General features: G+C 36.9%; 1 protein-coding gene across 1 annotated transcript; it reads right to left on the reverse strand.

Moving 5' to 3' along the window:
* Positions 1-7,882: 7,882 nt before the first annotated feature.
* ddhd2 (DDHD domain containing 2) lies at positions 7,883-14,511 on the reverse strand. The gene is made up of 17 exons (XM_059538726.1): positions 14,348-14,511; positions 13,129-13,296; positions 12,804-13,000; positions 12,629-12,718; positions 12,429-12,543; positions 11,845-11,934; positions 11,548-11,689; positions 10,559-10,767; positions 10,371-10,435; positions 9,954-10,082; positions 9,766-9,852; positions 9,435-9,566; positions 8,801-8,956; positions 8,615-8,720; positions 8,389-8,529; positions 8,152-8,296; positions 7,883-8,068 (listed from the first exon to the last, which is right to left on the reverse strand). Exons 2-17 carry the CDS (start codon positions 13,256-13,258, stop codon positions 7,993-7,995), a joined length of 2,010 nt encoding a protein of 669 aa, XP_059394709.1. The 5' UTR covers positions 13,259-13,296; positions 14,348-14,511; the 3' UTR covers positions 7,883-7,992.
* Positions 14,512-15,573: the final 1,062 nt, after the last annotated feature.

Below are 15,573 nucleotides of genomic sequence, written 5' to 3' on the forward strand. Positions count from 1 at the left end.
TGTGTTCACATAGATTCACTGAACAGCGTCAATAAGGGTTCTTAGTCAAAAGTTGCATATACATGGAGATATATGGATATATTTACTGATGTTTACTTCATATTTCTTCAGATAGAATCATAATTTCTATTCATTTTCCAATGATTTACGCGATCTGATAATAATGATCCGCTCCCAGCGCGGTCTCTGTGTGTTTAGTGATCCTTGTGTGCGCTGCCGCTGACAGAGACCTGATTCGCAGTGTTGCCAACTTCTTTCAATGGAAAGTAGCTAAACCCTGCCTGAAAAGTCGCTAAATGCCGCTAGATGACGTCATATGCTAATTAGCATATTCATGACGTAAGTGCGTCATATTATCTTCCCCTTTTTTGTGCTCATGTACTGCATTTTAATGCAGCCAAAATTCTCAATAAAACGTTTTTTATTTTTATATTTTAATGTTTCTGTTGTCCGACGACGGAATTAATATTATAATGACTGAAACGCGGTCCATTAAAGGTGCCATCTGTCATATCTGGCAAAAAAATCAAGTCATACTCCACATTCCATACCAGATGGGGGCAGTATGCCTCAATAAAGTGAATTGGTTTACTCTAGAGTAACAAACGAGAAACGGCATAGTCTCTATGCTACGCCTCTACCTTCACAACAACCCTAGAGCATAGCCGAAGCCTATAAGACAGCGGTTCTCAATTGCAGTCCTCGCGCCCCACTGCTCTGCACATTTTGAACGTTTCTCTTAGCGCTTCAGACATTTGTTCTATTCGAACATAAGTGCCCTGCGAAGTGGACATCACAGGATATTCAGCCATGATTCCAGTTCGAAGCGAACGTAGCTATATGTTCCAATCAAAGTGCATTGAAGTGTGCAAGATGTGAATTTACATTTTTTTACAGAGGTATATGATGTCACAGTTGTCCATGTTTAAAGACGCTGCACAGCACAAATCAGTGAATGAATGTTTCGATGTGAGGTAAACTTCAACAGATTTCCCCTGCTCAAAGAGTAGGGAGCAATGAACATTTGAAAAACAGTTCATGCACGGAGTTCATTTCTAAAGAGCTGATTATCTGAATCAGGTGTGTTAACAAAGAGAAACGTGCAAAATATGCAGAGCAGTGGGGCACGAGGACTGGAATTGAGAACCGCTGCTATAAGAGGACGTTTTGCCTCCAGAGGAACGTTGGGTGATGTCAAGTGATTTTGAAACATGACATCTTCAAGCTACTCCCCTTCACCTTTACCAGTGAATATGTTCATATTCGTTTTGTTCATATTACATTTTGAGTTGTATATACACATTATTTGAATTAAATTAATTTGACAGACAACATTGTGTCAACATCATTGGTCAACATCAGACAGCTGATGTTGACCAAGCTAGCGTAACCAGAGCTGCCAACTCTCAAGCATTCACCGTGAGACACACGCAATTGACTCTTTTCACACGCTTTCACGCCACACATCAATTTTCTCACGTACAGAAAAACCACGAAGCAAAGAGGACACGGAGACCAACAGACTAGACAGAGCAGGTTACTTATGATATAAAAAAATGGGTAAGTTATAGCTAGCTAATTATCAAACGCAGCTACGGTTAGCCATTGCTAACATTAGCACGTTTATAGAACAGCCTTCGATACATTTCTATGTTATAACTTCCCGAAAAAAAATACACAAACATATAAAACAAACATCTAGCGAAATACTAACAGCATCTAACTTACCAATCCAAAAGAAATGTTGCAAGTTCGGTGTCGAACCTCTTTTCTTTCAGGTCCATCAGTTGTCTCCAGCGATTGAAAGCAGTGCCGATGTTTACTCTGGTTCGGCTCCTTGTCTTATCGGATTTGATTTGTGATTCCGAGCACGGTTGTTTCCCTGTAGCGGGTGGTGGTCTCTTGCCAAGGGCTTAAGTCATCCTTCCGCTCTCTTCCCTGAACTGAAATGAAGTAGTGGGCTGTACTTTCCACACGATTGATTGACATCAGGTTCAGGTACGCCCACAAGCCGTGCAAGTTATTTGTGTATTGCAGGTTGGCTGGTGGTTATGTTGCCCGCATACCGCCTCCCATGGCCGAAACTGGTATTACGACACCTGTCGGGCCGGGGCTAGTAATGCTACTGCTAATTAAGGTTGATATCTCTGCAGCACTATAACTTGACATTTTTTTAATGACATCATCGCCCTTATTTCTTCTCATACTTTTGATGCGTGTAGGTCATTTTTTTTATATTTTTACCTCAATTTTTGCACATGGCACCTTTAAGACTACATAACCAGCTCTCAAAGATGTTTGTTAATCTCTGCACTAAAATCCTATTCACGACGTTGTCTAATGAAATCACATACACATAAGATTAAGACAATGGTTGTACTGTGATTTCGGCTATACTTGTATGTAAAATAAAAGTCTGTCAAAAAAAAAAGTCGCTAGATTTGTCGCTAATCGCTTTTTAGAAAAAAAGTCGCTAAAAGGGTCTGAAAAGTCGCTTAATCTAGTTGGCAACACTGCTGATTCGTCCGTGTCTTGTCCATCATAACTGTGCATCATATCCCGCTCCGTCTACCCGTGATGCGTTTCCTGTACACTTCCGTGTTGATATCTGACCACAACAACACAGAGAAACCTCTGTACCCACGAAATATCCATATAATAAACACACGATTATGTTACTAAATGGTTGGTATGTGATTTTCTTGAGATTTGGGGCATGTATATAACAATATTGAACATGTACATCTGAAATGCTAACTTGTGCAGCGATGTAAAAAGCTATAAATGGCATATTTTTACAACAGTAAACAACTAAATTCCACATGTGATCGCAAAAGGAAGTTATTACAAACACTCGATCGGGGTTTAAAGTGAGTTTTGAGTAAAAGTGTACTAATAATTTCATAAATAGTCTTATGTAGCTTGATGCTAACGTTAGCTCTAATGCAGCTAATGGCAGGTGCAGTTCTTCTTCATAATGCATTTTGTCATGATAATTCACGCAAGGTTGTGAGAAAATCTTTTGTTGTATTTTTATAGTAAGGTTTTTGATAATAATTGGGGTAAATGTTTTTTTATAGTAAGGCTTTTGATAATAAATGGGGTAAATGTTTACTCAGATTGAAGCGAGATTGGAGCTTTGTGGTTTGGTAAACCTCGAAATACCAGAACAAAAGCTAATAATGGTGGAATAAAAACTAAAGAATAATGATAAAAGAATAATGAGGATTTTGTGTCATACCTGATGTGTGAAAGGCTCGTTTTGTGAGAACAACAGAATCATGAATGGGGGAGTTTTGCCGGTCCAAACATGAGATAATAGCACTCCACAAGTGCTTACAGGGGTCATAAATCAATTTTATTAGCCTTTTATGAGCCTTCATGACATGACATGGTCTTAGAAAATGTTTCATAAAATTCACAGTTTGTGAGATTATATTCTGAAATATCAAAATGAAGTATAAGTAGACTTGTGGCTTTAGCTTCATTATGTTTCTAAAATCATATCCTACATCAATGTTTTTTTTAAATACATTAAAAAATATGTTTTTAATATTTTTATTTTTGTTTTCATGTTTGAGCTTATATATCTCTATTATCATAACAGTCTAAGTAATTCTGATTCCTGGACAGTTAACTTTGAAGTGTCAGCTTTGTGAACATATGTTGCTTATGTAGTAAGAAAGAGTCATAAGCAGCAACCTTTTAATTTATGGGTATGTCATTTGTGTCTCCATGCTGAAAATGGGGGGTGACAAGTAAGGGGTTAAAGAGACGATTCACCTAATATATATATATATATATAGTCATTTTTTATCATAATTTGCTAATACTAGTGATCAAACAGCTGATTGTCCCCATTCACTTCCATAGTATTTTTTTTACCTACTGTGGAAGTCAATGGGGACCAACAACTGTTTGGTTCTTCAAAATTCTTCTTTTGTGATCAACATGAGAAAGACACTTGTATGGGTTTGGAATGACAAGAACGTGAATAAATGATCCTAAAAAACTGTTTTTGGATGAACATCATCGTTTTATTGTATGGAAAACAGCATCTTGGACATTCTGCTTAACATGTCCTTTTGTTTTCCCCAGAAAAGTTATATAAGTTTCAAAATACATAAGGGTGAGTAATTTATGACTTTTTTGGATAAGTGAACTTTTTATTTATGCAATGTCTTGATATGATCTTAACATCGAAAGCTACAGTGATACTTCAGAAGCTTAACTGAACATTAGACAAATGAATAAACCAACATAACATTTTTAATACCTTCAAGTACATTTAAAAGTCATTACAGTACACAAAACAACTTTTCATTTAAAAGAAAAAGCTCCAGGCAAAGCCTTTAGCTGAAGGTTCCCCTCACATAAACCTGACACACTTTTAGCTAAATTTGCAGATCTCACATTGCTGCTGAGTGCTACCACCGAACATTTCTGAAATGATGTTGCTGAGAGATACATTCGGTTGGCTGGTTTGTCAAAGCAACAGAACGTCTCAATAACCAAAAAGCAGCCCGAAGACACTCTTCATCCACAACCAGTTAACAACTCCACACATAAAGTCTTACTCTTTGCATTTTACCTCTGCTCTGGCTGACTTCTTATTCTAGCTTTCTAATAAACAACAACAAACATGGTGCACTGTCTGTCTAGCTACCATTACATACATTATCAGTGAAATAAGGAAGAACCTGCAAGGTAAAAAAAAAGTGAATTCTATATATAAAAAAAAAAAAAAATAGTGAATTTTTGTTGACAAAAGTTGAGAAAATTAATTACATTTAAATACTTTTTGGCTCTTGGTTTTTCTCTCATGTAATAATTACTTTTAGATATCATAATAAAGACCAAATCTGTCTGAATTGGGGTGTGCATAGTAATTTCAGTGAACGCTTATAGAAAGGCGTGATGGCTAAATCTGATAAAGTCCGCCCTCTTGTGGTGTGGCCGAGCAAATAGGCAAATAGTTGAGTCTATGAAACCAGACAACAACTTATAAAAAAATTAATTGTAGAGAGTCCTTCTGATAGACATGGAACTACTTAGAAAAAATGTCAGTGTATTTCGCGTCGCTGAGTGGACCCCAAATAACCACAAAAAGATTTTTCTAAAAAATAAGAACCAAATAGCCTTTAAAGCTGAAGAGAATCCAAACATAAGATTCTGCTTATGTGTGTTTACGTGGTTGCCATGCAACAAGCGGAACTAGAGGTCAGGAACATGACACATTCTCTTCAGTCGGGACTCTTTCTATGTTCTTTTTCGGAGGCACAAAACCATGAGCAATCTCAGGCTGGGAAACTTCCCTTTGTTGACTTAACATCTTTCCACATCCTCCTTCCAACAAGGGACGATTACATAGTCTACTGCACACTGTGGGGGTCGAGATCCAAGTATGTGTGCATGAAAGATATCGCTTCAGATTCACAAGATTAGAACTCAGTTTCATCCTGGAGCACTGTAACTCGACTGACAGGCACAAGACTCGACATTTCCAACCAATGAGTGTTTTAAGGTGTGACCTCACCCTTCTGCCTCAAGAAACTTGGAAATACTAGGAAGAAAAGAAAAAAACGAGCCAATATGACGCAATCCACATGTAATGGTCTTGTGAGCCAGATGGTCACTTAAAGGAACAGTTCACCCGAAATGAAAATTTGCTGAGAATTTTCATCAACAGGCCATCCAAGATGTAGATGAGTTTGTTTCCTCCTTGCAACAGATCTGGAGAAATGTGGGTCTCTGATGTAAGCTTTCTGAATGTGGTTATTTTGGGGACTTTGTACAAGTCTAGAGAGTGAATTGACCTTTGCATCAGTGGATAAAGCTAAGACACAATTACCGTACTGACTTCAATGCAGAGGTCTTTTTTTTTCCCCAAGTGGTTAACACATGACTGATCATGTAATGAGTCCGTTCAGCTCTTCATTTTCATCAGCATATCCCAGATAAAGTTTCCTGCTCTGACGATTAAAGATGATGCAGGTATTTCCATGAACAGGCAAACCACGTGACTATGAAAGGAACGCAGGACTTCAACTACAGAAGGATTATAAAAATTGTGCACTGATGCATGTTAAGTCCAACTAACTAGCTTTTTACATTTTGGTGAGTGGACCAAATGGCATAATTGTGAAAACAACGGCACCCTTTTTGAGACACAATAATAAGACCAAGTTTGGATTAGATTCAAAAAGGGTGACTTGAGTTAAGCATACAAGACATGGATAGGTTAGGAAAACAAATATGTTCCCATGGAAGCAGTAAAGCATTCTGAAGTAAAAATTTCCAGCAAGGAACACGGTGGGTATATGAGAAACAAGAAATAAGAATAAACATGATGAATATAAACATTAAAGAATAAAGTTAAATGAAGTGACTCAATGTGAAAACCCTCAAGAGATGCATATTAATCTCCTTGTACTGATTTAAACATTTCATTAGCGTTTAATAGTGTTATTTAAAAGCTATTATAAATATGAAAAAAAAAAAATCTGTCATTATTTGCCGTCGTGTTGTTCCAAACCTTCATGCCTTTTTCCTCAGTCACGGTCATTTTAATAACTTTTTCTGTAAACAAAGTGAAAGCTGACTGAGACTGTCAGTCTGTAACATTCTCCGTTTGTGTTCCACTGATCAAAGTCAGTCATAGAGGGCTGGAACAACAGAAGGGTCAGTTAAAAAAAAAATGACAGAACTTTTATCTTTTTGGCGAACGATCACTTTAAATAACGCAAATGGAGAGCTCATACGTGTTCTTTATCCGTTTATAAGTTTTCTTTAGAACAGTTCTTTTCATTAACTTAAAAAAATGCACATATGCACATAATTCCCTTCAAATGTTCTTGATTTTCACTGGCTAATTTACGAAACGGACATATCTGACTGAAACTAAGTTTGACAGTTGACTGGAGAACCGCTCGGTCCCACTCGTAAAGAACTCGTTTAGTTAAACTAACTCACTGAAAGATTATACTTAAAAGAACGAGGCGTTCGAATGTTGAAAATCGAACATTCTAAGATGAGCAAATTCAATTTCCATTTGATTTAACGGAATATTAATAAGAAACTGAGTAATGTTTGTTCAACTGAGAGCAAATGTTAAACTTCTGACAGGCGAGCGATTCTGCCTCGTGAGCAGAGCGAGTATGAAACACAACATCACCGGCTTCAAGTTTGAATTCCCTCCAAGCAGATTAGAAAAAAGGGAACATTTCTGTAACATTCTTGTTGGATAAGAAAGTTTTCTCACCTTTTTTTCAAAGACTGGGCATCTTTAACTTCTTTTTTTCAGTCTTTTAATAGTTTGAATATCATCAGGTAGCGGGACGTTTAAAGAGACGGAATAAAAGTCTCGCAGATCCTGACGGCGTAATGCTGTTGTGTTCATTGGCTGTGTGAAGGAGGGCAGTTCGTGCCTCTGTATGGAAAAGGGATGTTTGGTAATGTGTGGCGCTGCTGGCGCAATATTCCAGACGGATAAATGGGAAATGAACGAACTTCCCGGTGGCTATGATGTGAATTCTGCCTTAAAGACACAGTGTTGGTATCTAAAGAATGTCTAACAACCAGATACAGACGTCACAACAACAAAAAAATTGAGTTGGGAGTTTAATAATATAATAGTAATAAAAAAACAAAAAACAATCACAAAGATCCAAGCATTATAAATGCATAATATTACTTAAATTAATTAGAAAACACTGACCAGTTACATAAGTAGGCTACACATTAAATGCAAGTTTCTTATAAAGTGCATATTATTGCACAAAAGTTTATTGTGCCTATATGAAATGTCCGTAATCCTACAACAATATCCCAATTCCTGGCAATATGTCAATTGGGATTCCAATTTGAAATTCTTCATTTCTTTTTTTTTTAGGTAGTTTATTGGCTGGCTGGCTGGTTAAAATGTGAGGAGCGAACCAACTCACTGTGGCCTGGTTTTAAAGGTAATTGTACAGTACGAAAGGTATATAACATTCATAAATGAGTGTTTCTCGCTGGGATATTTCCATAAATCTCTCTCAGAACCAACAGAGCAGTATCTTCAGACTCCCTGCAAACAAACAGAAAGAATGATAGATTTCAGAGCATATAAACAATACACCATAGCAAGTGTCATGGAAGATTTTCTCTTACCAGTAGCACAAATGGCTCTGTATGGCAAACAGGTACTCATTGAAACTTTCAATCGGTGTCTCCTGGAGGACAAAGTCAATACGGCGCCCACGATTCAACGTCCCCACCTTGGGGAAGTTTCTTTCCTCCTGCTCCATTGGTGACACTGCACCACAAATATTACAATTTAAGAAGGGACATTCAAAATATGAGGTGGATTTTATAAATATCTGAATCAAGAAAAGTTTCATTAGATACCTTCTGCTTCATCTGTAGGGGTCATGGAGCGGATTCCACCCTCTGCGAGCGCTGGCGCTGGGACCTGAGAAATGCTCTGCCAAACCATTCGTAGTGATCCCATGAGATCAGAACTGACTCGAGTCAAACCTTCTTTGAGTTCTGCAAGCATCAAGACATTTCATTCAGTTACATTTAGTAATTTTAGAATATAAAAACTCTTGGTTTATTAAGTGACTTGACATACCGAGGTGCATCCTTTTTCTGCCTTTATGATGGGGTATCAACATGGGGGGCATGTCCATGTCTTGAGACAAAATCATGGGCTCAATTCGATACGCCACTGGGTCAAACTGCACACATCACATTCGAGGTGTAAGAACAGAGCTCTAAGGAAGTTTTATGGTTCTCAGTGTTTTGGAGAGTGTCTTACTGGATGGAAGATGTTGTAAAAACTCTTGCAGGTTGGGAAGCTGTAATTTGGATCTATCCTCTTCAGACCTCTAACAATTAAAAACATTCCTATGGGTGAACCCATGGCAAAGAACGCCTGCGGATGAAAGGCTAACTGAGGATAATCGATGGATACCTGCGGAATAAAGATGCTGTTATTTGGCAAAAACAGACAATAGCAGCCCAAACTTGGAAGAACATTCAGAAAACAATATAAAAACAAATACTTTTATAGATGAGATTAAATGATATATGAAAAATAGTTAATGTATGAAAAATACAATAAATTATTTCCACTCAATATTTATTTATTATTAGATTTGTCTGTAACTGTGTATTCCAACAATTCCAATTTGAAAGCAATAAGTCTTTTAATGTAATAAAATATGCTGTAATATTGTGAAAAATTTGTGCAATTTAAAATAACAGTTTTCTATTTTAATACACTTTAAAATATATTTTAGTCCTGTGATGCAATGCTGAATTTTCATCAGCCGTTACAACAATCTTCAGAGTCACATGATCCTTCAGAAATCTTTCTAATATGCTGATTTATTATCCATGTTGGAAACAGTTTTGCTGCTTAAATATCTATATTTATATAAATAACTTACTTGTCCAATGCCAACATCAAAATGCTGATAATCAACCGCACTAGTGGTGGGGATGTGATGTTCATTTCTCATCCCTAGGCTTGGGGAGTGTGTCTCATTTTGGGCTGCATGTCCACTTCCAGATCTAGAGTGCTGTTGGACGTTCAAGAAGTAGTTACTAGAAAGTGTCAAAACAGACATTCCAATCTAAAACAATGGACTCTTATCTGTCTTCCCTTCCATTTTTGGGTGCGGAGAGGAAACTGCACACAATTAAAGCTACATTGCAAACCTTTCCATTTCTGCCATAAGCTCCTACAAACACAGGGCTATAAAGAGTTCCAGGAATTACCTTCCATTTCTTCACACAGTTCATCATTTTCTTGCGAGGACCCAGAGGTATTCCGATATCTTTTAGGTCCTTCTCTGAACAAAGCATCTGAAACCGTTTAATTGGAGTAAGAAGGGTGAAAATTAACAATTGGAGTGTTGTGTTTTGTTTGTTATATGCGATTCAGGACAAAAAAAAAAGACACTGACCAAGGACTCCATATCCATTTGTTCTCTATGCAGTGTATTGAGGTGCTCCTCTAACCCATGGCCCTTCAGCACCTCCTCCAGACTCTCATAGGAGCCGCAGCCTGGGTCTACATGAGCGTCCTCACCGAGCTGTGCAGACCACACAAATACATTCTTCAGAAATTATCTTTAAAACCAAATCTAAAGCATAAGGTGTAAAAGCTGAAATTTAATATACATGTTTGAAAACAAATAATTGATTTGTTATATATTTTTAAATATTAAAAAATATATATATTTAAAAATCTCTTATAATAATAATTTGAGTCAATTTGAGTTTAAGTAAACATTATACTTCGATTTGTAATATGTAATATCACCATGTGATATTTATATTTTATTTCAAGTAATGAAATCAATAACAAAATTGGTACAGACCTCATGAGGTGTGCCATCTGCATCAGTCTCTTGATTGGTCAGGAGATCAAACAGGATCAATGAGCCTGTGTAAAACATGACATCATTATAATGGACATAAAATATCTGCACCATCCCTAAGTACAGGTTCTTATTATATCACCAAACCAAAATATTCTGTTTTGAAAAGCGCAGTTAACACTTTGTACCAAGGCTGTGTCCAACCAGTGAAGCGTGTCCTGTGAAGTCTGGATGTCTCTGGAGGAAGAGGCTGTGCAAACGGTTGATCTCGGAGGCCACTGTATCCACAATGGTCTGGCAGTACGTAGCGCTGTTGTAGAAGAAAAGGTCCAGCACTGTATCGTTGCTGAACTGACGCAGGCGGCTAATGCTAGGCAGAGTGATTCTCTCAATGTCTCTATTAAAAATAGACATAAAACAGTAAATAATTCTGTGTGTGTATTATACATATAAAGTACATTTATTAATGGGTCATTCCATGTCAAATCAATTAAATTTAATTTACTTCACAAATATTTGATTTTTGCAGTATTTTGTCTAAAGAAAGATAAACATGTATAGTGATGAAGGTCATAATATTAAGTGTCATGGATATATATTTACAGAGTAAAACACTATTTTGTAGAGAGGAGTCTAAATGTCAGTTTTCACCTGGGATTCAGAGCCAAATTACAGGGGTAAAAATGACTTCGGAAAGAAGGCACCATAATAATGTTATTTTTTTTACACAGAGATTGGTACGTTTGCAATTTTCAAGTTTATTCTCTATCCTTGTAACTAAAGAAGTATTAAAGATATCTTTAGATATGCCCTGTTAGATACTGGGTCTTAAACTTTCCTTTTGGCATCTTCATTTTTCGGAAAGCAGATTGGAATCTCAATATGGCCCCAAGAATAAATGCTTAAATTGGACACATTTTCAGTAGTCAAAAACCAAATGTGTGTCACTTTGCATATGGATGATACTCTTCTTGTAAAGAGGAATGTCTGAAGAACGAGTAATGTTGAAACTAGTAATGTATCTTGTTTCATTCTATCAAAACATTGCATAGAACATACCTGTCTGAGTGCTATAAATATTAGCTTTTTCCCAGAGTTTCCAGAGATAGTTTCTGTATCAACCTCTGGTTGAGTTGACACGGAATGACCAGAATACAATAATAGGCAAGCGTCTTACTTGTCAACTCCTATAGTTTCTCCATGCAAGACTTTGTGCCAGTTGACTGGAAGGTACTCAACCCTTCCAATAATGCACGAGCCCTCACTCTGCCTGAAGTGGCTCTTTAGGAGGCCGTTGGAAGCGTTTCGAAATTCATTCACTGCAGCAGAGAAAGAATAAAAAAATACTCCTTTAAAGAAAATGGTACAATAAAGTGTTACGTGTCATAAACATGGCTTGCGAACAGCTCAACTGTTGCGAAACAATCAAACACACTGAAGAAGTGCATGTATTCAGTTTTAGATAAAGGCTCACCGCACTGGACAATGCCACGGAGACGTATGTCACAGGCCGGACCGATACCATGAACCATGAACACCAGGTGGTCTACCATCTCTGGTTCTCCTGCAAAAACACAGCAAGAAAATGATAACAAAAGACAGATATTGTTAGCAACACAGTGCAATCCACAAAAATGTAGTGAGCTTCCCTGCCGTCTACTGCCTATACAGACAGCTACCTTTTAAGGCAGCATCGTAACACAAATACTGCTTCTCATTAGGAGTGACTCAACAATTGTAATAGATGTTGCTAAGCTAACTGTATGATGCTTCAAAAATACACAGCATAAACATAAGTAAAACAGTCTAAGAGGGTTTGATATAGTATTGCATGAAATAGGTATATCTGTTATCAGCATTTCTCTCAAGCTGCCATCATGGATGAGCTTGTCATAATGTGTTCTGGGGCTACCTACATGAAGGTTATAGTGTTTCTGCCTCAGAAATACTGACCAATATTAGGTATTTTACTTTTCAGAAACATGCCTATACGATGCCATACAATGGCAAGTCGCCGGGATTTTAAATAGATTTTGATAGTTACACTACTACACTCACCCTCTGGTATCTCAACTGGAATATTCTCAGTTCCTCTCTTTAGTGTCCTGGGTTGAGTTCGTTCATTCGGGGAAGGGGGGAACTCTTTGCAGCTGCTGGGATACTGCATCATGAGCTGAGGTAATGCAACGAGAAACACCAAACGTAAATTGTGAACAGAGAAGTGTCTGTTTACCGCTAGTTTTCCATTCAGACAATACCTTTGGATTGTGAAGGATCACAGTGTCCCCTGTTGGGAGCTCCACATTCTGCTTCCATTCGTCCAGGGTCATCGCAATCATATAGGCATCCTGTTTATGAATAAAGAAAAACAATTAAGCATTAAAAACTGGACGATTTTGATTTGTTCTAAAAAAAAAACCTGTCACTTCTGACCTCTAAGAAATCACTGAGATCTTCACTGTAGGGAGTGTAGTTCAAGTCTTTGCTGCCTTTGTGGAACCAGGAGCAGCGTCTGACCTCGGCGGGCTTCTGTTCCCAATACACAGAGTAACGCTTCCTTTCACGTAGCCTGACGTCATACCTCCTTCCATCTGTAGCCACTACCACTTCATCCTTTTCTTTTTTACCCACTGCAGACAAATCAGACATAATGGTTAAACATTCAACATGTTGACTTGTGCCATGATCTAATAAACTATACTTTCATCAACAGCAACCAATGGTTTTAGGGTTTTGTTAAGAAGAAGTCAATGGGAACCTCGACTGTACGCCTCCTCCAGCCGCTGGGAGTCTTCTCTGCTGAAGGGTTGCCAGGAGTCTTTGGAGTCCGTCTGCTGGTTGTAGAACCAGTGGTGCTGGACGGGTTCATACGGCTCAACAACATTCATGATGAGAACATGAGGGACTACACGCCAAGACCAATAGACTGCAAATATAACATTAAAACCATTTTACTATATTTCAAATGATTTAAAGAATTATTATAGAATTTCAGAGTTTTTTGAACCTCCCAGCTAACAATTTTTGGTTCCCAGAACGTTCTGGTAACATTTGTTGCTGGTTATAAAAATAAAACCTAAAAATAACCTGCAGAGAACATATCGTAGGCTTTGAATCCTTTTTAGTTGTCACAAAAACAGCCCTACAACGTTCTGGCAAGGTTAGTTTTTGGTAAAAAAAAATAAATAAAAAAAATAAATAATAAATAAATAAAAAAATAAAAAATCTAAAAGGACGGAAAGAAACCAAAATGTTTTAAAATTAAGACCCTCCAGACAGCTATATCGCAAATACATTCTGAAATGGTGAATAACAATGAAATTTTATGCATTTTATATATATATATATATTTTTTTTAAATCTGCACAAAAAAATCCGTCACGTCACTGATTCATAAATAAAATGAAATTAAATAATAGATGCAAGAATACTGCAAGACAAACAAACAGAAAGTAAAACATGACTTCTGATTTCAAGGATAGAGGTGACGTCATCAACATGGTGTTAAATCTATTACGTAATATTGGATGATGACAGCAACCCAAATGACAAACAGTCAACTGTTAGCTGGCCCTAGCGTGAAATAGCAATACAAACATTTGGATGCCGAAAACATAAAATAGCAAATCTAACGATGGGAACAATGCGGAGCGTGTTTGCGTTGGCTGGCTGTGTAATTGTACTGCAAAAGTAGGACACGGCATTTAAACGAGTTACCGAGGACAGTGAAACTCAAACAAATGCATTTATTTGATCGTGCGAACTTAACAACACATAGAGAATCGAGTAATTCGATGCATGGGAAAATATAATTGTATTCGACTGACACGAGGACCGTTGATTCAGTTGACCTAATAAGCCTGTCTGGAAATCTTTAAAACACGATGTGAAGACATACTGAGTGTAAGTAATACGAGCCTGAGACAAATGTAACAAATACAGAGAAAAGCATAATAATGTATCGGCCATCTACTCACCGGCTCCGTGTACGGATACACGCTTGGGACAAAAATGACTTCTGACGGAGAGAGCAAACCTCACATACTGTAGCTCACTGTCCTGTCGTGTCACCCGTCAAGTCCAGAGCAAGGTTCGTGCATCTACCAGGAGCTGAGTCTTTATAAGAAGTCTTTGTGTCTAAAGGTCGACTAAAAGGGGTGAAGGGTTATTATGATTCAATCAAACTGAAATTATGATGCTTTTCATCATGCGCAGTGAATAATAAATGAGCCAGTTTTCAGCGTGTTGCACAATGTTTCCTTTAGAGTTTATATTTAGAAGATCCACAGTGGTGAATGAACTTCCACTTTTTAATGTAACATTAAATATTTCAACAATTGTTAGACAAGAAAATTCAACACACTGGACACACACTAGTCATTGTTCATTTTTATGATTTTCCACATTTAAGAATCATGATCTTAAATCACATAAATATATGACCCTGCATTGAAACCAGTCGTAAAGGTCAATGTTCATCTGAAAGCTGAATAAACAAGCTTTCCATTGATGTATGGTTTGTTAGGATAGAATCAAATCAGCTTTAAAATTCTTGGATATTACTAATCAAAAATTAGGTTTTGATATATTCACTGTAGGAAATTTACTAAATATCTTCATGGAACATGATCTTTACTTAATATCCTAATGATTTTTAGCATAAAAGAAAAATCTATAATTTTGACCCATACAATGTATTGTTGGCTACTGCTACTTATGATTGGTTTTGTGGTCCAGGGTTACATATAAGAATGCACATGTAGTAACGTTATGTAGTAAATTATATATGAGATAAATTATCGTTTTGTTTAAAGTGGTTTTATTTTCTATTCAGGTATGCAATCTCACAACATTTAGGTCATTTATACCTTATATCAAATAAATAAAACATCAAATAAAATCTAGGCCAGAGAGTTGCAATAAACAGGTTACAAATTTAGCCAAAATTAAGCTTTTACTCATTAGTGGTTCGCTAATTGTAAAACTTATAACAAACTACGCCTAACTACTTACACACTTCTTTTCTTAAGAATCTTAGAGTTTTATGAGCCTCTCAAGTTCTCTCAACATTTCTTGGTTCCCAGACCATTCTGGCAACATTCGTTTTTAGTTTTTTAAAATTAACATGTAAGGTTCCCTTAAAAAAAAAAAAAAAAAAAAAAAAAAAAAATATATATATATATATATTTGGTTCCCTCTAAAG

This window comes from Carassius carassius, chromosome 45 (assembly GCF_963082965.1).
Source record: "Carassius carassius chromosome 45, fCarCar2.1, whole genome shotgun sequence".
NCBI classification, from domain to species: domain Eukaryota; kingdom Metazoa; phylum Chordata; class Actinopteri; order Cypriniformes; family Cyprinidae; genus Carassius; species Carassius carassius.

Bases quoted from the DNA above. Each gene is read 5' to 3' on its own strand.
- ddhd2 (XM_059538726.1), bottom strand. From the start codon at position 13,258: ATGAATGTTGTTGAGCCGTATGAACCCGTCCAGCACCACTGGTTCTAC. The intron at 12,544-12,628 runs GTATTGTCTGAA...GCATTACCTCAG, and splicing joins TGATCCTTCACAATCCAAAG to CTCATGATGCAGTATCCCAG. The intron at 8,957-9,434 runs GTAAGTTATTTA...TTTATTCCGCAG, and splicing joins TTGATGTTGGCATTGGACAA to GTATCCATCGATTATCCTCA.